Genomic DNA, 24,027 nt, shown 5'->3' on the forward strand with positions numbered 1-24,027 from the left:
ACAAATGCCCACCTGTGCTAACTTGTCATAGAATAACCAGACTTTGCTTGCTTCAGCCCTGCTGTTTGGGAGCTAGCTTATCCTTATCTGACTGCATGCCTTCTGCTCGGGTTCGTGTCCTAAGCCTGCTGCATGCAGTCTGCTCTTCGTGAGCGTTAGCACGTGATCACCATAGCATGTTTCCCCAAGCATTTAGCCAACTCACACCTGAACTGCTTTCCTTTGAGCTGCTGCTAATTCAATGAGGAAATTCAAGTTTATATAAGGATATACATTTAAAGCTCACCATACTAATTTCAACATTTGAACTTAACAATTCAACAGAATCTTAGAGCCCTTGGTTTCCCATTCCAAGCAGAAGAACCATGAAAACCAAAGTGTCTGAATAGGAACTGGTGATCAAGTTGCTCCCCTAACAGTTGTTGGGGAGCCCAGTGCTGAGCGATCGCTGGTACATCGTAGTCTTGCTAAGCATTTTAAGTCCCTGGAGAGGGACCCACGAGCGCACTCTTCCATGGAGAGATGCTCTCTGCATGACAGATAAGGCAGGGCTGTGTCACCCGTGTCTGCAACTCCAGTGGAAGCTGCAGATGCATTCTGCCCAAGAGCCTGCTCTGATAGGTTACGCTATGGCCTCTGAAGTGGGCTGCCATTCTCTCTCCCCCTCAGCAAATGTGAGCGACCCCTGATGCGAGCCCCAGTAGACAGCTTGCACTTCCTTCCACAGAAATGAGCATCCTGCTGATGAACAAGTATCTAGATGACAAATTGTCAGAAAGCCTCAGTGGAAATGGGAGCCAAGTTAGTGACCACACGTGAGTGCTCTGATCTAAGGAGGACAGTCTGCTCTGGTTTTTGTTGGTGAGCGACTAAGTTGCACGTTTTTAAACTCTACAGTCTGTGTTCTTAGCTCTTCGGACATGTCCTCCAAAACCTGGCTCCAAATCCATGGCCTGGTGGCCAAGAAACTCACCATCACAGACGCCTTGGCCGGGACCATGGTATCCCACAGCTCCACCTATGTCCCCATCCTGAATAAGAATGTTGTCTCCAAGGTCTTTGATGAGGTAATGTGACTGCCTGTCCCATGTTTGAGGAGGATTTTTTTTTTAATTTTCTGCTTAAATTAAAAATAGCCTGCTTTGATGTCTTGAGCAGTTTTAGCAGAGATGTATTAATAGAGGTTACACGTGAATGGGGGAGGGGAGAGGTGGGGATCCTTAAGACTTCTCCTTCTAGGGTGGGAGGAACCGACCTCTACCAAGCTGGAAGTTTGTAACTTCTTGTTGCTGGGGAGAGGTGTGGATCTATGGAGATGCCGAAAGCTCTCTAGATGGGAGTTATGAGTGAGGATTCAGGGACAGAGTGGTAGAGGACAGGAAAGCTTGGCCGAAGAGATGAGGCCTTTCCTTTTCTCAAGTTGAATGGCATTTTTTTCCCTCCATTATGAAAGTCACCTCCACAGGCAAGAAGAGAGGGGCAGTGTGGAGGATAAAGCTGAGGTAATCACATTCCTAGAGAAGAAAACAATCCTTCAGTATGAGTGTTTGTGGTAGGGTATATGCCGCCAAGGCCATGTAAATATAGTTAGGCCTAGTTGGCCCTTGGTGTCTGTGAGCTCTTTATCTCGGCTGTAACTATTCTTAGATCAAAAGTTGCATCTGTGTTGAGCATGTTCGTCTCCCTGTTACTGCCTAACCACTGCTGTATAACAGGTAACTATTTATATAGCATTCACACTGTAGCAGGCATTGTGAAAAACTGGTAATTTAAGATACATAGGAGGGTGTGGGAAGTTATATGCAGAAAACCCCTCTGTTTAACAGAAGGGTCTTGAGCATCTGAGAAATTTGGTGTTGGCAATGGTGGTAGTATGTTCTAAAGCCAGTACCCCCCACCATGAGGATCGATTGTACTGAGAAGGAGTCCCAGAGTTTTAGAAGGGAGAAATCCTTGTTTTTAGGGAGTACATTTTCGGAAGCAGCCAAATGATAGTGGGGCGTCAAAGGCAGAAGCCGTGTGGATGAGAAGACCGTGATCTACTGTTGCCTAGCGAATATAAGATGCTGGAAGTTTAAGTAGAAACTGTCAGGCTTCCCAGCACCAAAGGGTGTGGCATCCTGAAGGAACTGGAGGGGGAGGAGCTACCAATAGGAGGGAGGGGGGAGGGGGAGAAGCTGCTGGAGTAGCTCTTGAACTTGGAAAAGATCATCATGGAGTATAAGTCCCGCTGCGAAATTCTCTCTGCTTTTCATATACATGAAATTCCCCATGAGAACATCTGGGAAATGAAACTAAAGGCAAAAGGATTATTTAGAAAAGCAAGTAAAAGGGGCTCTAACTGGCTTTGAACTCACGGTGGTTGGCGTACTTAGAGCATCAGACAGACAGATGGGATTCATTTATGTTAGTCATTAGTCACATGTAACACCGTAAACAATGGAGGTCAGCATCACCCTGTTCTTCACCCCAGAGGTTGTGCGTGGTACTGGTTACCTCAACCATACCTCTGCCTCAAGGCTGCAGAGGCAACAAAATGGAACAAATACTGACTTGTCTCTGCCAGGAAGTGTGCTGACATTTTCTTCACGTTGTGTGTGTTTCTTTTATTAATATATTTGAATTTATTAGGAAGAAACCCTGTTTAATGACTTCTCCCAGGAGGTAGAGTTTTCTTGGGCTTATATCATTCCTCTTTGTAACTCTCCCCAGAGCTGGGGATAACACTGGAATGGAAATTTCTCAAAAACAAATGTGACAGACTAGGGAAGTGCAAGCATATGACCAAGAAAAGAAACCAGAAAGAGAATATGTATCTCCTAACTACATCAAAATGAATCACTGCAGAAGAGGGAGTCAGAGGCAGTGGCTGGTACACAAAACAGGGTTTTCCAGACACAGTGAGGCAGCTGCTCATGTGGACCAATAGTGGTTGTGACAGCAAGGAAAAGACCCACACAAGCTCAAGTCACACCAAACCCAGCATGGACAGGGGAGGAGGGCACTAAATCCCACCACTAGCCGAGGAGCTCTTGGCAATTCCTCACCTCTGGGAAGACGGAGTGTTAGTTCTTTAAGGTATGGCCCCTAGTAGGTAGAATATACTCTGGTGATTGGTCCCACACCCAAGAGTATGTGAGCAACACAGTTAGAGTCAGTGGATTTAGAAAAAACGTTAGGGGCTGGAGAGGTAGCTCAGTGGTTAAGAGCACTGACTGCTCTTCCAGAGGTCCTGAGTTCAATTCCCAGCAACCACATGGTGGCTCACAACCATCTGTAATGAGATCTGATGCCCTCTTCTGGTGAAGATAGCTATAGTTTACTTATATATAAAATAAATCTTTAAAAGAAAAAAGTTAGGGTACAATCATGGGCAGGTAGGGAAGGGAGGGTTGATCTAGGAAGAATTAGAGGAGAGGCATGTGGACTACCAACATTTATGAAGTTCTCAAAGAACTAATAAATATGGTGTTCTGCATAAAAGCACATGAGGGAGAAACAGTTATAAGAAAACACTGTAGCATATACAATGAGGAGGGGCTGCAAGAATTCCATCATTTTTTTTCAGAGTTGAGGACCGAACCCAGGGTCTTACACTTGCTAGGCAAGCGTTCTACCACTGAGCTAAATCCCCAACCCCAAGAATTCCATCATTAATACGCACGTGTGATTCAGTATACATCAGTACTAATGTTCAGCCTGGATACACACATACAAGCTTGCCACAAAGGGACATGAACATAATAAATGTTCCACTGAAAAATCTGAGAGAAAAAGCCAAGGAGATGCACACAAATATTTAGCTTTAGAGGCAACCAGATATATGAGGTCAGACAAATACAAGTAGAAAACCAATTGCATACCCCTTTCCCCATCAAATTGGAAAGGTTAAAGCACACACACACACACACACACACACACACACACACACACACACACACACACACACAGGAGTCAGAGAGATGGCTGGGTGGATCAAGACTTCGGCTACCACGTCTGACTTGAATGGGATGGGAAAGTTACCTCTGCAAGTTTGTCCCCTGGCTCTGATGTATGTGTCAAGAAAGTAAAGCTTGGATGGATTAAAGACTTTCAACTTTGTCTTGAAGAAAATGAGAGAGGCTTTTTTCACTGGACAAAGTTAACCCTGGCTTTTTGGTGCCAGGTCAAAGAAGAGCACAGAGATGTGACGCTGAGCGCCCAAGTCTGGACAGCCAGGACCCAGTGGTGACACTCGGTATCGATGGAGACTGGTGTGAAGTCATGTAGTCTGGGCTGAAAGATGTGAGGTGGGGAGAGGCAGGGTCCAGAATGATCCTTAAGATTTCACCCCGACAGAGGCGCCCTCAAAAGCACACAGCAGACGCAAGGCTGCTGACTCAATCTATGGTCCTGACAAAACCGACACACGCCCCCACGGAGGAATGAAATTAGACCAGCAACTCTCACCATGGAGAAGCATCAGTTCAAAGTGGGTCAACGTTTAAAACATGAGACACCAAGACTGCTAGAGGAAACCAGGGAATACACTTCAAGTCACAGGTGCAGTCAAGGGTATTCCGGACAAACCTCCAGTGGCACAGGAAACTGACCCATGAACCAACGGACGGGATGGCGTGAAATTAAAATGTTTCTCGGCAGGAAAGGAAATATTCTAGGCAGAAGCACACAACCCGTGGGAGGGAGGAGAATCTTTGCCAACTGTACTTCAGACAGGAGGTCGACATCTACAATATAAAGAACCGAGAGAATTAAACACTAAAACGTGAAACTGCCTATTGAGAAATGGGATAACGAAACGAACTGTTCTCCAAACAGGCAAGAAATATTTTTTAAAACCCCCCGACATCCTTAGCAACCAAGTAAATGCTAATTTAAGCCACTCAGATAGTCCTGTCTCACCCGATCTTAATTGCTCACAACAACTGACCACGAAATGTGTGGAGGATATGAGGAAGAAAGGGCCCAAATCACCCTGGGAGGAGTGGACTAACACAGTCATTATGGAAGCATTCCTCAAGAAAATTAAAAACAGGACTATGATCTGATCCGGATATACTACGCCATGGACTTCATATCCTACAGCGGAGATGTCTGTGGGTCACACTCATGGCTGCTGCCTTCCCAATATCCAGGAAGTGGAAGCTGCCTAGACATCATTCAGTAGTTAGGTGGATCATGAAAATGGGGCGTATATAAGGAACGGTGTGTTTCTCAGCTGATAAAGAAGGAGTGAAGTTATGAGATCTGCAGGAGACTGCGGATCTGCGAAGAATTATACTACGTGAAATGACCCAGGCTCAGGAACACAGACGGCACATGTTCTCATGTGTGCGACCTGTGTCAGTTACTTTTCTGCTATTGACAAAGGTCATGACTAAAGGAGGAGGGAATTCTGGTTTGTGGCTCCAGAGGGATGCGTCTATCGCGGTGGAGAGGCACAAGCTGCAAGCCGCAGACAGTAGGCATGGCCAGAGCAGGAAGCCAAGTTCTCATCCTTCGTTCTTTACTGTAAGCACAAAGCAGAGAGAAAAATCTGCAACTGACACAGGCATTCTATTTCTTGCTTTCTTTTTTAAAGATTTATTTATTCTCATACACACACACACACACACACACACACACACACACACACACACACACACATATATATATACTGTTGATGTCTTCAGACACTCCAGAAGAGGGCATCAGATCTCATTACAGATGGTTGTGAGCCACCATGTGGTTGCTGGGAATTGAACTCAGGACCTCTGGAAGAGCAGTCAGTGCTCTTAACCGCTGAGCCATCTCTCCAGCCTTCAAAGCTTTTAATTTTTAAGCCTACCTCCAATGACGTATTTCCCGTAGCAAGGCCACAGCACCCAGATCTCTCCAAGCAATGCCACTAACCAGGAACCAAGTAGCCTTGTTGGAGTTGTCATACCACTGTAGGCGTGGGCTTTAAGATCCTCTTCCTAGCTGCCTGGAAGCAAGTCTTCCACTACTCAGCAAAATTCTAACTAAGACAGTGCTCTTAACCGCTAAGCCACCTCTCCAGCCCCCAGCATTCTTTTTCCATTCTTCCTGTTTATATCTGGGGGTCTCTTCCAGTCTAAGGAAATACTAGGGAATAAAAGATACAAACAGAAGATACTTGAAGTTTACTCATCGGCCTTTTGCAATGCATACTACATCATTTACTGCTGACGTCACAGTGCTGGGCAATCCGGCATCTCAAACTCTGTACTTTTGATCAACCATTGCCCATTGCCTTCTGCTCTGCCCCTTTACTGAAGCCTCTAGAACCAGCATCCCACAGTATTTCTAGCAGTTCCTCCTTTTAAGGTATGAGTAGGTGCGACCATGTTCTCTCATCATGGCTGGAAAGATGGCTTCGGAATTAAGGGCGATTGTCCTTGCAGAATACCTTGGCTCAGTTCTCAGCAGCCAAGTCGGGTGGCTCCCAACCGCCTGAGACTCCACCTCCAGGGGATCTAATGCCCTCCCCCAGCCTGTGTGGGCATTACACTCACATGCACAGACACACAGACACATATGCATATTCAGAATTAAAAATAAATCTTACAAAGATCACAGGTAAGTAAGTCACGCATGTGCTAATTGGCTCGAATGAATCACATCACATTGTAAACTGATAACCTGCTGCAGACCTTATTTAATTTCCATCTGGGGGTTTTACCCCATCTGTAACCATTACTTTCCTGGATAAAAGGCACACAACTTTTATTGTTTATAATGAACCTTAAATAGCACAAGAACTGTGTTCCATCTGGACTGCTCTTCATGTAATGGCCAACCCTCAGGGCCACATTTTTTGTGACTCACCTAACCCATAGGGACTTTTCTTCCTCCTTCATTCACCTTCTCCCTCATGTGGTTCTCCTCCGACCCTCTAAGCCCAGGAATCCTAAACCCAACCTATATCTCTTCTTCCCAGCTATTGGCTGATGGCATCTTTATTTACCAATCAGAAATAACTTTGGGGCAAGGTCACATAGCATCACTTGGGTCTAAGTGCAGACTCTCTCATCTCTGGGGCAGTGCACTTAGCATTACAACACACAGCACAAGACCAAACCTCACCCAATACCAAACCTTCACACTGTGCCCTAAAAAAGTACAGTTATGATTTGTCAAGAAAAGAAGTCAAAAATTTAAGGGCCTAAACTGTACTTTGTAGATGAGATTGAAATTCTTTACTGTGCATCTCTATCCCTATCTAACACTTGCCCTTCTGTTAATGAGGAAGGGTGAGTTTGTGGAGCACTATCCTGTCTGTCTGCCTGGCTGCCTGTCTGTCTGTCTGTCTGTCTGTCTGTCTGTCTGTCCGGGATGAGAATGGAAGGTGCCTCCAAAGGTGCCAAACACAAGTACCCTTGGGAGAATGCCCATCCCCTTCCCTTTGGCCTTGCTTTCTGGAGGCTAAATGCTAGAATGTTCTCCTAAAAATCAGGACCCTAACTCCTGCCCCTCCTGAATTTTTCCTTCATATCAATCCCAGAGTAGACTCTAGTTTTTATTAGAGTCTTAGTTAGGGTTTTACTGCTGTGAACAGACACCATGACCTAGGCAACTCTTACAAGGACAACATTTAGTTGGGGCTGGCTTACATGTTCAGAGGTTCAGTCCATCATCATCAAGGTGGGAACATGGCAGCATCCAGGCAGGCATGGTTCAGGAGGAGCTGAGAGTTCTACATCTTCATCTGAAGGCTGCTAGTGGAAGACTGACTTCCAGGCAGCTAGGATGAGGGTCTTAAAGCCCACACCCACAGTGACACACCTACTCCAACAAGGCCACACCTATTCCAACCAGGCCACACCTTCTAATAGTGTCACTCCCGGGGCCAAGCACATATAAATCATCTCAAGTACTGACTGCTCTCCCAGAGGTCCCGAGTTCAATTCCCAGCAGACACACGGTGGCTCACAACCATCTGTAGTGGGAGCTGATGCCCTCTTCTGGTGTGTCTGAACACAGCTACAGTGTACACATATAAGATAAATAAAATATTTATTAAAAAACTGATATGCTAAAATATCTCCCACCTTATTGGAGACACTTTTTTAAAATTTGAATTATTTTTGTAAGAAAGATTAAGCTGGCAAACAGATGGGCCTGCATCTTATCTTGCCACCTGGAGAACTTGAACTGACTCCTCTGTGCGGCACCTGCATGTCTGGTTTTGTACGGACTCTTGGCTTCATTCATGGCCTGTCCAGGCTTTCTTTCCTCTGCTGAGGCACAATGCTATTCTGCTTTCCGGTTCCCTGGACCAGTATCAAATCCGTCACCTTGGAAATGAGAAGAAAGGTTACCCTAGCAACTGTTCGTTACAAGATATAAAATAGGCCAGATAATTTTATCTCAGCCCTTTCAAAAAGAGAAATCCATCACCAAACCATACACAGAATGAAACTGCTTTAGCCAATTGATGAGCCTAGAAGTCAGAGCTCTTCATTGATAATTGCTCTTTAAAAAAAAAGAGAGAGATTGAGGTAATGTGGGAAGATTAGCCTACATTATTGACAGCATACCATATCATCATCATCATCATCTCCATCTCCATCATCACCAGCACCAGCACCATGACATCTGTTATAGCATCCCTTCTAGACTTTCTTGCCTTGTCCTCTGGGTTCTTTGCACACCATCTCTACCATCTGCTGGAGGACCATGAAGGGCCTGTGATCTATTATTCTGTGATGGCTACTGGTTATTATTCTGTGATGGCTACTGGTCATGCACTAGGCTCTGAGGAAAGCATTTGACATCATTAATGCATCCATCCAGAATCCTAGCGCAACCCGTGAGGTATCTACCCATCTCATCACTTAGCCGGCAGGAATGCTACCTACAAAGAGATCAGTGACGTTGTTTAAATCCAATTCTCCTGCTTTCAAATATAGGAGGATATCTATATCCCCAGCACTCAGGAGGCTGATCAGAAGAACGGCTGCAAGTTCAAAGCCAGCCTGGGCTACAGAGTGAAGCCTAGCCCAGCCTGGGCTACAGTGTGAGACCCTGCCAAAAACCACCCAGCAAACAAACAGCAAATACAGGAGGATTAAACATAAAATGACCAATGGGAAAAAATAAAAAAATTTAAATACAGTTGTTACAAAAGATTATAAATATAGATATAGATAAGATATAGATTAGATATAAATAATATAGCTATAGGTGTGGTGTAGGTACATATATGTGTGTGTACATATATATATACCTATACCATATATACGTGTGTGTATGTATATATATACACACACATATATATGAGTATAAAGGTATATATGTATAACATATATCTATGTTTATCTATACTTATATATGTATATGTATATATACATATATGCACATACATATATACATACATATACATATATACATACATATACATATATACATATACATATATGCATATACATATATATACACATACATATATATACATATATCTATCTATCTATCTCTATATATGAAAAGGAAGCATTAGAATGGCCAGGCCTTTTTTGATACATTCATGCCCTTTGTTCTTTTCTTTAGGGTCTAACCACAGTGAAATCACACTGTACACAACAGTGTTCATGCCCATATTTTCACTCAGGTGTCCAACAACATTACAGAGCGTCAGCAAACGCTTACTTTTCTAAATTTTGGATCTAAAGCGTGGGTGACAATCAGTGCCTCAGTCACACGCTCTGATGGCTTTCGAGCAATCTTGTTGACACACCGCTCTGCCAGTCAGTCCTGTGCCTGTCTTCACGGGTTCGATGGAGCTTGCAGAGGCTTCCGTCTGAAGAGCGCACTCTTCAGAATCAGCACTTCACAGTTTGGACAGCTGCAATTTCTAGATCACATCTGTATCAGAAGCCTGTCCCCGAGAGACATTTCCATTAGATCTGTCCCATCAGAGCCTTTGTGTGGCTAGTTTGGAAACCACGGAAATCCATGAATTTTATCCAGGTTCAACAATGAAATGTATAGTAATCAATTTCACACTGTTTTCTCAGTTTCGCATTCTGACTCCTAATGTCATCTGGTAAACTCTTTCCGACGATTGTTTGATTAATTTTAATAATATTTACTTATATAAACTGTGAAGCTGGACACATGGCTCACAGAGCTTGTACTGTTCTTCCCAGAGGACCTGAGTTTTATTCCAATGCCCATGTCAGATGACCCACAGCTCCCTGCACCTCCAGTTCCAGGGTTCTGGCGCCCTCTTCTGGCCTCCTCGGGTGCCTTCACACACATGCACATACACAACACAGACCTATAGGCTTACACATAAACATTCAAAAGATACCTTTTTAAAATAGTTCATTAAACAGTGACAACATATTGAACCACTCCTCCTGTTTTGGGGACAACCTACATGGGATTCTGAGACTGTTCACTTCCCTCTATCTTTCTGGTACCACTAAGACAGAAATAGCATACACACAAAATAAACCAAATGAAAACTTGGCCTTTTCTACTTCTACATAGAAGTGGCATGATTTCATTTCAATATTCAAGTACTTTGCCACATTTGAATTATAAATCTCTTAAAAATCCTTCTTACATTATTCATAGCCAGGAAACCTTTCCCCCAACTGACAACATCCTCCTTCACCCCACATGTTTCTTAGAACACAAATTTAGCAGACTCTAAGCTTCATGTTTTAAATATCAAACTGCCAAAAAGATGTTTTCGGCCTCCGTTTTAGTTTCTCATGTTATTCAACAAGTGGTTACTTGGTGTACACATTATGTCAGCAAAAACAATTTATGTGCATGTGTGTGCACACACATATGTCATGAAAGTAGGGCATGCATGCGCCACAGTGTGCACGTAGAGGTGAGAGGACAGCCTTGTGGAGGAAAGCCTCCCTCCCTTTATGTGGGTCATGATGACTCAGGTGGCTAGGCTTGTATAGAAACTGTCACTGAGCCCCAGCAGGCAACACTAACAGAAACAGAATAAAGTGGGCAGGAGAGATGGCTCTGTGGTTAAGAGCACTGACTTCTTTTCCAGAAGACCCGAGGTTGATTTCCCAATACCTAGGTGTTGGCTTACAACCCCCTGCAAAGTCCAGTTCCAGAGGCTCTGACAGGCTCTTCTGGCCTGTGAGATACCAGGCTCACACATGGTGCCCAGACATACGTATAGGCAAAATACCCATACACAGAAAAAGAATAGTGTAAGAAACACTTGTAAGTGTATAGTTTAATGGACACTTTAGTTGGCCATCTAGCAAAAATTACAATTAAATGTGTTTGTAATGGGATTGAATGAAAACATATGTAGAGAATGCCTGTTGTTCTTGGTAGAGAGTGAGGGTGAGTTCTATTATTATTATTATTGTTATTATCATTATTATTATTATTATTATTATATCATCATAAAGTTACTTTTCAGTTCTTTTCAGCCTTTATTTCCTCTAACAGTGGGAAAATGTTATCAGCCCATTTTGCCCACCCCACGGATCCTAGAAATTTCTGCCTCTGTAGTCCATTAATCTTGTCTCTCTAATCTTGTCTCTCTAACTCGCCTTCCTCCCTCTCTCAGCACCTGTGCTACACCTCTAGCGTGCTGCCATCTTGATTCGCTGCTTGCCTCTAAGGGGCATTGATTGATGTGAACGGGATGAGGTCTCTAGTTTTGCCTCAGAGAACTAAAGTACATGACGCCTCATTACCAAATACTGTCTAGAAGGATTCCCCCAGCCGAGTTCCATAAGTATGAAGGAAGCCATTTCCAAGGGGGTTCTGAGCATATGCCTTTATTTCCTCTCAGACAGGGCCCTCAGTTGCTACACCCACCCCACCTGCTCCTCTGAAAAGCCAATCAGCCATGACTCTGACCCCCCAAGCTCTGGAATGCCCCTTATGACACAGACTTTGACATCATAAAGAGGGGGTAGCATCTTGTCTCTTAAGTAGCCACCATGTTGTAAAAACTAAGACCAAAGACTGCAGTTGTGGAGTATGCGTTTGTGTTCCCTGAATCCTGTGTGCAGAAAGGAAGGAGAGTGGGTGCTCACAAGTGAGATTTGAACATCTACGTTCAAGTCCAAGATGGCCGTGCAAGGTGTGAGGTCTCGATCTACTAAACAGGGAAGTACAGTATGAGTTTGCTTTTGGTTAAGTAGTCAAGGATCCGACTAAACACTTTTTAGCACTGAGTTATCATCAACATGTAAACTAGGAGAGACATAGGCAGACTTCTAAAGGGGTACTTTCCTACCAGGTCACAGGTCTTGTTTGGGTTGATATGTTTTTCCTCTCAAGTTTTTGTGACATTGCTCTATTTTGAAGGGACATTACACACACACACACACACACACACACACACACACACACATACACACACACAAACTTATGCAATCTTCGGTTTCAAAACCCAGGCATTTCACCTTTAACCTCCTGTTCAGTTTACTTCCCTTTGAAAGGTGTGCTCCGGAGCCACATGCTGACGCCCTGTGGTTTCCGAGAAGCTGGTGGAGTGCCAAAGCTCTTAACATTACGCCTGTTCTCTTCTCTTTTCTAAACCTTTGCCTCCTTTATTTGCTCAAACCCTGACTAATTCGAGAATGAATATGCGTTGTTTAAAAGTAAAATCTTTAAAAAAAAAAAAGTCTTGCCTACCTCCTGTGACTCCCAAGTCACTATTTTTGATAGTTTTGACCCCAACGTTATGAATGTTTTAGATACTTTTGGAGATAGTCAAGGTGTCGGAAGTAAGGACTAGGAGTTCACATCACTTTACTTGTTTTGAGACAGGGTGTCTCTGTGTAGCCCTGGCTGTACTGGAACTCTGAGGCCCAAGTGGGCCTCGAACTCAGAGATCTGCCTGCCTCTGCCTCCCAAGTGCTGGGACTAAAGGCGTGTGCCACCACTGCCTGGTCCCACACCACCTTTTTTCTTCTTTTTAATGTTTCAATACAAAAATACTAAACTATATCTCTACCCTAAAACTATACCGTTAAAGAAAAGACTCAAAATAGTGCAACCTTTATTCTGGGGACAGAAGATAGAGCTGGGGAGGCTTCAGTCACACTCTCTGTACAAGGACCCAGACCCTCCCAAGCACTCAGGCTGATGGGGCCCATTATCAAACTTTGGCCAGCACCCATCACGATTGTTAATGAAGGGTATCTTTCTACCCTTTTTTGCAGTTTAAATCTATAGATACAGCCATCATTTTTGAAGCCTCTGCATGCATGGATTCATGTACACACGTGCACACACACACACTCACATGCTTGCACATGCACACACACTTGTACACACCCATACACACATGTATGTGTGTGCACACTCATACACTCACACAGACACATGCACACTCATACACTCACACACACACAGACACATGCACACTCATACACTCACACACACACACACACACACACACACACACACACACACCAGATGTTGCTCCTTATATGACCTCCCTCTTTGATTCTATTCTTTTGACCTTTCTATTACTTCCTGTTGAGGTTTCTAAATCTCCATCCATATAACCACCTATCACCCATTGATCTGCGGGGTTCTTTTGCCCACACGCTGTATTATGGGGGAAAGTATACATTATTTCACGAGGTATTTTTTAAATGTTTATGCCCAGTTTTAACTTTATTCAATCTGTGAAGAGTATTTCTATATTTCAGTTCAAATGTCATTTTCCCATGATTCAAAAATGTGCGGCCATTTCTTCTTAGAATTTCAGTAAGCTCTCATCTTTGGGCAGCCTAGTTGACACCAAACAAAAGGTTCTCTTCTCAGTTGAGTGCCATGCCTCAAACAAGCACAGATAAGAAGGGGTGAAGAACGATTTCCTCCTTGCAGTAGATAAAGAGAACATAGGAGTCATTTATACATGTTGTTATGCGCACATGAGATACCCTCTCCAGATGAAGGAAGTGTGAGGGCTTTACTGGGAATTTCACACATACTCACACAGGGAACCACTTAAGGGGTTCCCACTGCCATGCCATCACTGGACACAAAGCCAGCAACCCACGGCTTCACCCAGGCACACCTGTCTACATTGCTCTTCAACTTCATAACTCTCCATGTACAGCTTCTTTCTTCTTTCTTTGCACTGGTTTCTTAATATATGTTGGCACAGTTTTAGAAGCTGGAGGGGCATAACGACATAAACTGTACCATCTAAATTGAAATTAGGACTTTCTTATTAAAAGTAATTTCTTAGGGTTGGAGAGATGGCTCAGTGGTTAAGAGCACTCGTTGCTTTTGCAAAGAACCGGGATTCAATCCCCAGCATGCATACCATGAGTCTTAATCACCTATGACTTCAGTTCCAGAGGATCTAATGCCCTCTTCCAGCTTCACAAATACCACATATGCAAGTGGTGCACATGCACACACATACATGCACCCACACACGTGTGCACACACATGCACACACATGCAAAACACAAAAAATAAAATGAATATGTCAAAAAAGTAATTTCTCTGATTTCCAGAATGCTTGCCTACTCCCGTGGTTGGGATCACATACAGTTGAAAACATCAATAGCATGGTTTGGTCTTTACCTACTAGACCTTTTCCTTTCTGTTGAATATTATGTATGGATTATTAACATGTAAAATCTTATATTTTATTATATATAATATTATGTTATACATATATATCCATGTCTATAAAATGGTCCTATTTATTATTGCCTATACTTAAGAACTTACTAGAAGCCTCTAGAGATAATATTCAGCTACGACAATGATTTCTTGAAGCGATTTCTTTTTCTGTTGGTTTTATTGTGTGGTAGTGGTCTTTAAAATGTATAGTTTCTAAAATCGGGGTGAGCTTAGTAACTCTATCTCTTATTCTTACGTCCAAGATTTACTGTATTCTGTTTTTCGACACTTAAGTGAGGATTTTTATAGAGTTTTTATAGTTTTTTAACGTACCCACATAAGTGCACCCTTGAGGGCTCCCGTGAACCTGTTGAGTGACTCTCCTTTCTGTGGCTGCTGTGCAGATGTTCCCTGTGGCACATATGTGCAGTAACAGCGATAAGATGATATTAATTAACCCTCGTGGAGTCAACCTCAATACCTACAAGCAAAATGTGGAGCAAGCCATCAGATCCTATGAGAAGTGAGTATTAATCATGGGCATGCTCAATGGAGAATTCATTTGGGCTTCTTCCCTTTTGTTTGTAGCTTAGAATGCCTTGTCTATAAACAGCAATTATAAAACAGCCCCCTATCAACACCAGCCTCGAAGTAAGAGCTCATGCAGGGTCTCTCCCTGGATGCTGGACAATACTTCAGGCTCCTGAGCTGGTCTTTCCAACAGACTTTTAAATAAGCCAGTTTCCCATCCTAAACGCTGTAGAAATCTTGTGTTTCCAGGAAGCCTTCTCTGTGCACCATGGGATTGATCACGTTGGCACCTAATGCTTTGATAAGTAGCTAGCAAAGACCACAGCAGCGAGAGGCCATGGAGACATCTCTCCCATTCAACCACCCACAGAGCAAAAATGAGCAGGAGAGCAAACTGTGTCTGACCTGAGCTTGGGTCGGATTTCTCTTTCTTGTAACATTCCTCCAAATACAAAACAATCAGGCACACAGAATTTACATAAATGCACAGATACAAAAGCGAGTGTGCATACATAGTCTTGGGAATTCCGAGTAATGTACAATTACGGCACCTGGGACGGTGTGCCTTGACTCTGTGCAAATGCACCAGCTTTTGGCATGTGAGAACCCAGTGGTTACGATCCTGATAAATCTGTACCCAGTAAAGGGGAACCTTGGAGCCAGAGTCCTGGTGATCACTGGAGGGTAACTCAGTAAGTGCAGATTATTTACCTGCTTTTGTATAGAGATGGTGACTACACTGACTACAGAGAGAACTCTACACTCAAATGGCTCCTGTGCCCATGCTGAGACGGCCCCTGCCTTTCCTCAGGGACAGGTGACCTGGTTGTCATGCTTGCCCAAGCCACCTGCACACCAACCTAGAATCCGTCCTTCGTGTAGCGTGCACATTTCTGTGAACTTTGAAGGTGCCCAGCCTCTTTGGGAAGCTTGTTCTAGATTCTGGGAGCTCCACAGTTGGGTTTTCACTTTCTCCACATGAGATATATCCGTTATAACTTAGGATGAAGAGAGTCTACTGTGTGCTCAGAGCCCGACTCCTGCCACAGGGAGCCACATCCACCCCATAGGAAGGTCTTTTCCTATCCCTGGATGACACTCTAGTCTCTTCCTCCTCAGCCTCCTTCACTGCCCTCCCCATAGGCATGTGAGCCCCTTCCGTGGTCTTTATAGAACCCTCAGCCCAGGGTGAGATTTCCTCATCCACAATGAAAGGGTCAGGAGAATTTCAGGTTTTTCTTCCATATCTTTGATATTTGCACAGCATAAAATGGGGTACGATGGTGTACCCTTGGAATTGAGCTCGAGTCCAAACACATTTGTTTGTTTATTATTTGAAATTATTTCATGCCAGAAACAAAGTTTCCTGGCATGGATGCAATTTCCCCACTCGTCACTCTGGCATGCAATACGGTTGCAATTTGGGTTTTGTTGCTGCTTTGGATTAGGGATGCTCCACCTGCTTCCCCACCTCCCCTGCCTCCCATCCCCTCCAGTCCCAACACCCCACCCCCACCCCACCCCCCGACGTCTTTCTGCCTTCCATCTTTATCTTGGTAGTAAGATGAGCTATCCTAAGCCCACTCTCTGTCCTCCCTGGGTCTGGAGCCTGCATGAAGTCCTCTTTTTAAAAGACTGTTACTCTGCTGTCCCTCAGCTGGTCCTTCTTCCTGGTGGCCTCCCCTCTGAGGCCTCTCCAGACCCCTCTCTACTCTCTACCCCGTTGTGACCTTTGTGACTCTCAGTTACTGCCTGGCCCACAGCTTGTTGACTTTCTGGTCCACGAGCTTTCAGCTGGGCCAGCCTTATACTCCCTTTCATCTCTTTCTATCAGAGGCCTGTGTGTGCATTTGACTATTTGAAATCCATTCAAGCTAGATACAATTCCAGCTTAGCTATTAAAATGCTGAAATTGGACTTGTGCATTCAAATGCAATCCCATTCAAATTCTAATGTAGTTTGCCCTAATAATTCAGACATTTGAATCCTGCAATTACCTGGTCTATAAACATTCGGTACAGAGCCTCAGTCTAGCACTCAGAGGTCAGGCTGTGCTTACACGGTTCATCCCTACCCTCAATGCCTATGTGTAGGCAAGCATGTGGCATTTGTGACAGCAGGTAGCTTAATTAGAGAAGCCACACCACAGGGCTGATGGGAGGATTGTACAAATCACACACAAGATGCATTCCTTGTGGATCTGTCCCCCATCCTGAATCTGTTGATCCTAGAATAACCAAGGAAGTGTGCAGCACATGCCTGGGTTCTTTCTGATCTTTGCTAACCTTTACCTGAAGGTTTCAGAAAGAGAGGAGAGCCCTGTCCCCAGGCAGAACAACACTCCCTTGAGAGAAACCATAAAACACAGAGTTAGTGACTTGTTCCTGCACATAACTCTCTAGAAATCTTTTGCTAACCTGAGAGGAGTGTTGTTGCTGCAAGTTGAACAAAAATGTCTAAGAATTCCAAACCTCAGATGCTCCAAAATTTTTGAGTTCTCATAACTAGGCCACATACGGTAAATGCCGTTCCTGATCTCGTGGGAAAGACCACAGTTAAAAGGTCCGGGCATGCACTAATGACTATCCAGAAATTTACTCCTGGACTGTGTGTGTAGGTAGATTAAAAAAAAAAGATAAATTTTGTGTTTGGACTTGTGTCCCATCCTTAAGATCTCATTATATTACATGTAGATATATTTCAAAATCTAAAATCCCAAGCGTTTATGGGCCCAAAACTTTTGGATAAGAGATATTCAACTTGTACTTTCAGCAATAATAATTTTTTCACATCAATGACATCCACTCTAGTTTGATATTTAATACTTAAGTTTATTCATTTAATCGATATTGAGTTTTTTTACCTAGGTGTTTAAGTTATTTAATATTTGTTTAACAGTATTAATAGTAGCAATATTATTATATAGAACCAAAAATATTATATAGAACTTCCTGGGCCTTGCATGCAATAGTACCGAACCATTTTGTTTGTATAAATGTCAGGTCCATTTTTATTATTTTTGTATTTCACCGGTGTGCAACTTTCTCATCGGTATAAATGGACCGCACTGCGCAGTCAGGATCACATCTCTGTGGTGCTTTTCCCCAAAGTAAGCCAACGTCACCTTGAAAATAAACAGTGTCATACACCCATAAGCCCACCCAGGCTAGGGATGACTAAGCAAACGGAAGCTCACAGAGACATAAACGGAGCTATTTTGGACACAGTGTCCATGGGCGGGAGCCCTCTGTATTTCAAGAGTCTAGGCTTTGTGTGTCAGAACACAAGCTTGGATGTCTCTACGGCTGTTTGAATTCAGAGCCAGCATTTTTCTTGCAGCTTGTTTTGATGACCAAAGTCAAGATCACAGTCCTCAAACCCATAGGAGGTCTCAGTTCCAGTCTGGCTCTGGGGCTGTGCTTGAGATGACTCTGTTTAAGGTCATCTCTGACGCTGGTCGCACTTACGATGCGCCAACAGTTACCCACTGCTCTGTAGAGAGTCATTTCTTGCTATAGCCAGCCTATGGCTGCAAAACCAGCAGCCAGAATTAAGGGTCTGGACCAGAAAAAAGCTTTCAAATCCAATACCTTCCCAGCACCCCACCCCATGGCTTTGCCATGAGCACTCCACCAACTCGCTAACACATTAAAATATTAACAGTACCCTCGGACGAGAGGGGACACCGATGTTATGAATATGTGTGTGCCCCCTGGGAAATATTTTCTAAAGGAATGTGTTAAAATTTGATCCATGCTATCTAACTAAACCCACATGGGCTCTCTGTGTATCTGGGCTCGCCCATCTTCTGATCCTCCCTGAGGAGAGGAACGCTGAGGTATTTGTGGCACTTTGCGTATATGCTTTCCGTTTTGTCCTCTCAATGCCACAGACAGGTGGTGTTAGCCTTGTTTTATCCCCGAGAAAACAGAGCTTCAAAGGATTCTGTCAAACAGGATCACATAGCAGCTGTGGGTGGGAACTGCGGGGGTGGAGGTGGGGGTGGGGACAGGGAGGGGAGGAGGCAGGACACTGAGCCAGCCAGACATGTGTAGCTAAGTCCCTTTTCTGCCCATGCCCCCAGCTTCCACATGACGCTGAGTCCACTTGCAAGTATAGATAGAAGAGAGTATTGAACATACTTTAAGAAAACCAGAGACAACCAAATAGTCTTAGAAGCCCTAATCACTGTTGCCTGAACCAAGCAACTAAAGAACCCAGTTTCCTAACAGAACCCAAAGAATCAAACCTTGAAGTAAGACCAAAGCGCTGGCCAGCCTAGTTCCCTCTTCCCCACTCTTCTTATGTTTGAGATGCATTTATTTTCTTTTATGTGTACGAGTGTTTTGCCCGAATATATATGTCCATGCCTGGTGCCCTTGGAGGTTCGGAGGAGGCATCCGATTGTACAGACATAAAGTTACAGATAATCGCCAGCCACCAGGTGGATGCTGGGAACCAAACCTAGTCCTCTGCAGAAGCAGTAAGTGCTCTTAACGGCCGAGCCATCTCTCCAGCCCCCACTCTTGCTAACTTTCTGCCATCACTTACAGAAGCTTTGCAGGCGTCAGACACAATATATACGTTATGCACAGACCAGCTCAGAGTCCTCAGAACTACACCAGGGAAGAGAGACTCTCGTCATCCTGAGTCTCACAGGAATAAAGGAAGCTGAGGTCCACCATAGCTCCTCCCCCATACAAGCCACCTTTCTCCTGCCTCCCCAACCCGTCCAGACTGGTGACAGACACACAGGGCAGAATAGCACCTCCACCCAAAGTGTATTCTCTGGGCGCTGTGCTAATAGCAGCCGACCTCAGTGGTCACAAGAGCCCATCCTGTGGAAGGTGATGTCCCAGTGTTCTTTCCCCTGCTGTTCACAAAGCCCAAGGTGACAACATAGTGTCACAGACTGGGTAGGGTCCATTGAAAGAAGCATGTTGTGGAAATATTAAAAATCATTGAGCCATATGGCATTAGCGGGGTATATCTATATCAGTCAGCAAAGCGTCTCACCCACTAAGCTCCCAATCTCTATCCCACATTGCCTCTGGCCACTGTCTGAGCCCAACAGCAACCTCTCCATCCATCTAGTTCCCAAAGCGGGTCACTGCCACGCCAGTTCCAAGCAGAGACCACCTAACTCACAGCTCTCTTGCTGCGGACTCTGCTCACATTCCCAGCATCTGCCCCCTAATGGTTACAGTGTCAACTCCCAGCAACCCATTAAAATCAAAACTCCAGAAGCTTGTAGTTTAGCAATCAGATATATCTCAGTAAATTTACACTCCACAAAACATCCACACAATAAACTCGCAATCAATCAATAATGATATAAACCACCCACCTGGATAAGATAAATTGACCTATAAAATCCCACCCCTTAAGAAATATTCACAACTACCCATGGCCATTTTAGGCCACGTGGATCTGGATCATCCTTCTCTGCCTTCATTTTGGTTCTTTCTCCTCTCTCCCCTTACCAAAGCCCTGTCCCCGCCCCACTTTCTCACTGTCCAATCATAGGCCCTGCCCCATCCTGGGTCAGCCCCAACCTGCGTAAAGTCAACGATCCACAGAAGCATCTTTGACTGGTGCCAAGGAAAGGAGCCACCACTATGGCAACTTCCTTTTCTCTTGGCCCACTGGCCTCTCTCTGAAGGCATGATCAGTGCCGGGCTTCAGTCCCCAACGCTGACAGCTAGCCAGGTGGATATTTGAGTTGTTTCTCCTGGCTGCCCATCTTTGTGCTGCCATCCAGACAACAGGGAGGTCAGACTGGATGACTTAAAACGGGAATCCCGAATAAATGGCTCACAGCCCCCACGGACTCCCTTTGCTCTCAGAATCCAGGCAGAAGAGGGTCTGCAGAAGGCAAGTGAGGAGGGATAATTCTGCATGGCCCAAAACTTACTTTTTGAAGATAACCTTGTATTACTTCTCTTGCGAGTGCATGTGTGTGTGCATACACGTATGCGTGAGTGCATGTGCGGTAACACGGCGTCTGTGTGGGAGATGATTTGAGGGAGTCCTATTTTCCACTGGGAAATCAAATTCAGCAGCAAGCGCTTTTTTTTTTTTTTTTTGGTTCTTTTTTTTTCGGAGCTGTGGACCGAACCCAGGGCCTTGTGCTTCCTAGGCAAGCGCTCTACCACTGAGCTAAATCCCCAACCCCGCAGCAAGCGCTTTTACCTGCTGTGCCAGTGAGAAACTTGCTAATGCAGCGATGGCAAGGACCAGCTGGCTTACAACCACACTTTCTTGACAGCAAAGGTTCTTAGTGACTGGCACAACTCCTAGCCAGCCACAGGCTTCCTCAGAGTTCCTTAGGAGGGAGATGTGCCTACGTGACCTCTACTTCAGCTGCTCTTAACCTATGGGTCATGACCCTTTCAGGGGGTCACACATCAGTCTATCAAAACAGTAACAAAATTACAGTTACAACAAAAGAAATTTATGGCATGAGGAACTTTATCAAATGTCGCACATTAGGAAAGTTGAGATTAACGGTTTAAGTGGGTGTCCGTGGTATGGCCCAGTAAGTTGGCAACTGGCTTGGTCTTCTGGTGCAACCCCCTCAGAACCTGCAGTCAAGTTTTTTTTTTTACTTGAAATAAAGTTATTGCTCTTAAATGATTAATGTTGCATTTTTTTTCAATAGGCGCTTAAATAAAATTGTCTGGCAAGCGCTGTCTGAAGAGGAGAAAGAGAAGTAAGTTATTCCGTCTCTAGCTCAGTTCTGAAATGCTGGTGAAATTTACATAACTGAACCCGACCACCGCAAAGCGTTTGGTCTGGTGGTATTCAGAGTGTGTAACATCCCCAGACACTCATCCCCCAAGAAAGACACAATTGTTCCCGGTTGCCCTCCTCTCCAGCTCCCCTCTAACTCCAGTCTGCATTCTGTTTCCATCACTGCCTGCCCTTGATACATCATGTGACAGGAAGCACATACAGGTAGCACTTGTGAGTCTGTCTTCTAGTCCTTCCTGGGAAAACAGAAGCCTTTCAAAGTTCATGCAAATCGTGGCATAAATCCACACATACACATGGGTGCACATGCTGCGCGTTAGTTCTGTTCCACACACCACTGACGATCTCCCACTGACGGGCCTTTCAGTCGTTTCTGCTTTCTTCGACTGTTATGCATAAGGCCACTGTGCTCATCTGCATGGACGTTCCGAAACGTCAAGCATGTATGGTGGGGAGGAGTGGGCTTACCACATAGTAATTCTGTGCTTAAGGACTTGCCACATAGTATATGTTTTTGAGAAGGCTCCAGGCCGGCCGCCTCCAGCCACACCAGTACTGTATGAGCATTCCGATCTCTGTCTTCAGAAACGTTGCTTGCTGCCCTTTAAAAAGAATAAATCAAATGCAGAAGGCATGATGGTGCTTTCCCATAATCTGCTGGGGAGAGCCATAATTCGAGCTCATCCTGGGCTACAAATAAAGACACTGTCTCAAAGCAACAAAAACACCCTACTCCATGATATGTTGCCTAACTCCAGATGTACGTGCTGATAAATGCGTCCCTGGGCAGCTTGCCCCCCCCCCATATGAAAGTAATCTAAGATGGGTACATCACTAGCTGATGTAATTGTGGGACCTCAGTCCTATAGCAACACGGCGTTGATTAAAATGGCTCTGTCCAGTGCCCAGGCTTGTTTCCCACCATTCTGAGGACAGTTTCTAATTATAACTATTCTGGAAGAGTGAGAGCTCTGGGAACTAGGGAGGTGGACCTGAAGACACAGCTGGCGGTCTTCTGTCACCTAACATCTGTGACAACAGATGATTCTCGAGGAGTTTGTGGAGAAACTGGTAGCTTTTCTTCCTCCTCCTCCTGCTTCTCCTCTTCCTCTTCCTCCTCCCCCCTTCCTCTTCCTCCTCCTCCTTCTCCTCCTCTTCCTCCTCCTCATCTTCCTTCTTCTTCCTTCCTTCCTCCTCCCCCTCGCCCCTTCCTCCTCCTTTTGCTTATTTTGTCGTGGTTTTGCCCAAGCCTTTCTTCCTTTCTCAGGTTGGATGCTGTCAAGCCCATGCAGTACTTGGAAAACAAGGCGGTTTTAAACAGAGCCCTGGAGCGGCTGAATTGGCCCATTTCACTGAAAGAGCTGTCGATGCTGGAAAACGAAATCTTGGTTGGGAAAATGTACATCCAGCAAGCCATGGAGCTCCAGGAGGTTGCCAGGAAGAACTACCAGAGCAAGACACTGCAGGAGGTGGGTCCCAGAGCTGCCTGCACCCTGACCCACTCTTACATCCTCTCTGTCCTACCCACCCACCACATACCGGTTTCTAAGAGAGTTAACTTTAACATCCTGTCTTTAGAAGATGGAATCTTTAAAAAACAAAACAAACGCCTGGACTCTGATCCAAGTCTCAGATCTCACTACTTATCTTTAGTCAGTCTCGGCTAGTTTTTCCCATTCCTTTCAACTTCCTTTTATTATTTAATTAAAGTAAGAGTATTAAGACCTGGTGGGTTGTTAGGTAAAGAGGACATTCAGGTTTTCAGTTACTGAAGGCCCACCAAACTCATGGTCTCACTGCCTCGTCAGTACCATTTGGAGCGTTTCCTGTTGATCTTTTTTCCTCCTTAAATAAATCTCCACCCTACCCCCCCAGTCAGAAAGCCTGTAACCATCTTATATTTGGCCTTGAACTTAGCATCATCTGTGGCTTTGCTGAGTCTTCAGACGACATCATCAGTGGACAGATAACATGACGGATTTAACTCTTTACACAACTGTTTCCTTTTGGATCATTCCTGTTGTCGTTTTGTTTTTGTTTTTGTTTACAGTTTTAGCCAGTTCCTTGTGCTTTTGTAAGTCCCATGGTGTATCCGCTTGAGGTATTTTGTTAGGTTCTGAGCCCTGGCTGTCAGACTGCCCCAGCTAATGT

At 44.6% G+C, this 24,027-nt stretch overlaps 1 protein-coding gene across 5 annotated transcripts in view; it reads left to right on the top strand.

The window, feature by feature from the left end:
* Vwa3b (von Willebrand factor A domain containing 3B) overlaps nt 1-24,027 on the top strand; it is a 169,098-nt gene that overhangs the window by 117,742 nt on the left and 27,329 nt on the right. For 3 of the 5 annotated variants that reach the window (XR_015628847.1, XM_087567260.1, NM_001419961.1), the window contains 5 exons: nt 728-815; nt 911-1,067; nt 14,997-15,115; nt 21,785-21,835; nt 23,144-23,345. Coding sequence is in view for 2 of the 5 variants with exons in the window: in XM_087567260.1 (XP_087423386.1) it covers nt 728-815; nt 911-1,067; nt 14,997-15,115; nt 21,785-21,835; nt 23,144-23,345 (617 nt within the window). In the remaining 3 variants the exon portion in view is untranslated. Of the gene's footprint in view, nt 1-727; nt 816-897; nt 1,068-14,996; nt 15,116-21,784; nt 21,836-23,143; nt 23,346-24,027 lie in introns of all 5 variants that reach the window. The other 2 variants (XR_015628846.1, XR_015628845.1) reach the window with 1 other exon arrangement.

Source organism: Rattus norvegicus, chromosome 9 (assembly GCF_021556685.1).
Source record: "Rattus norvegicus strain SHRSP/BbbUtx chromosome 9, alternate assembly SHRSP_T2T, whole genome shotgun sequence".
Lineage (NCBI taxonomy): Eukaryota > Metazoa > Chordata > Mammalia > Rodentia > Muridae > Rattus > Rattus norvegicus.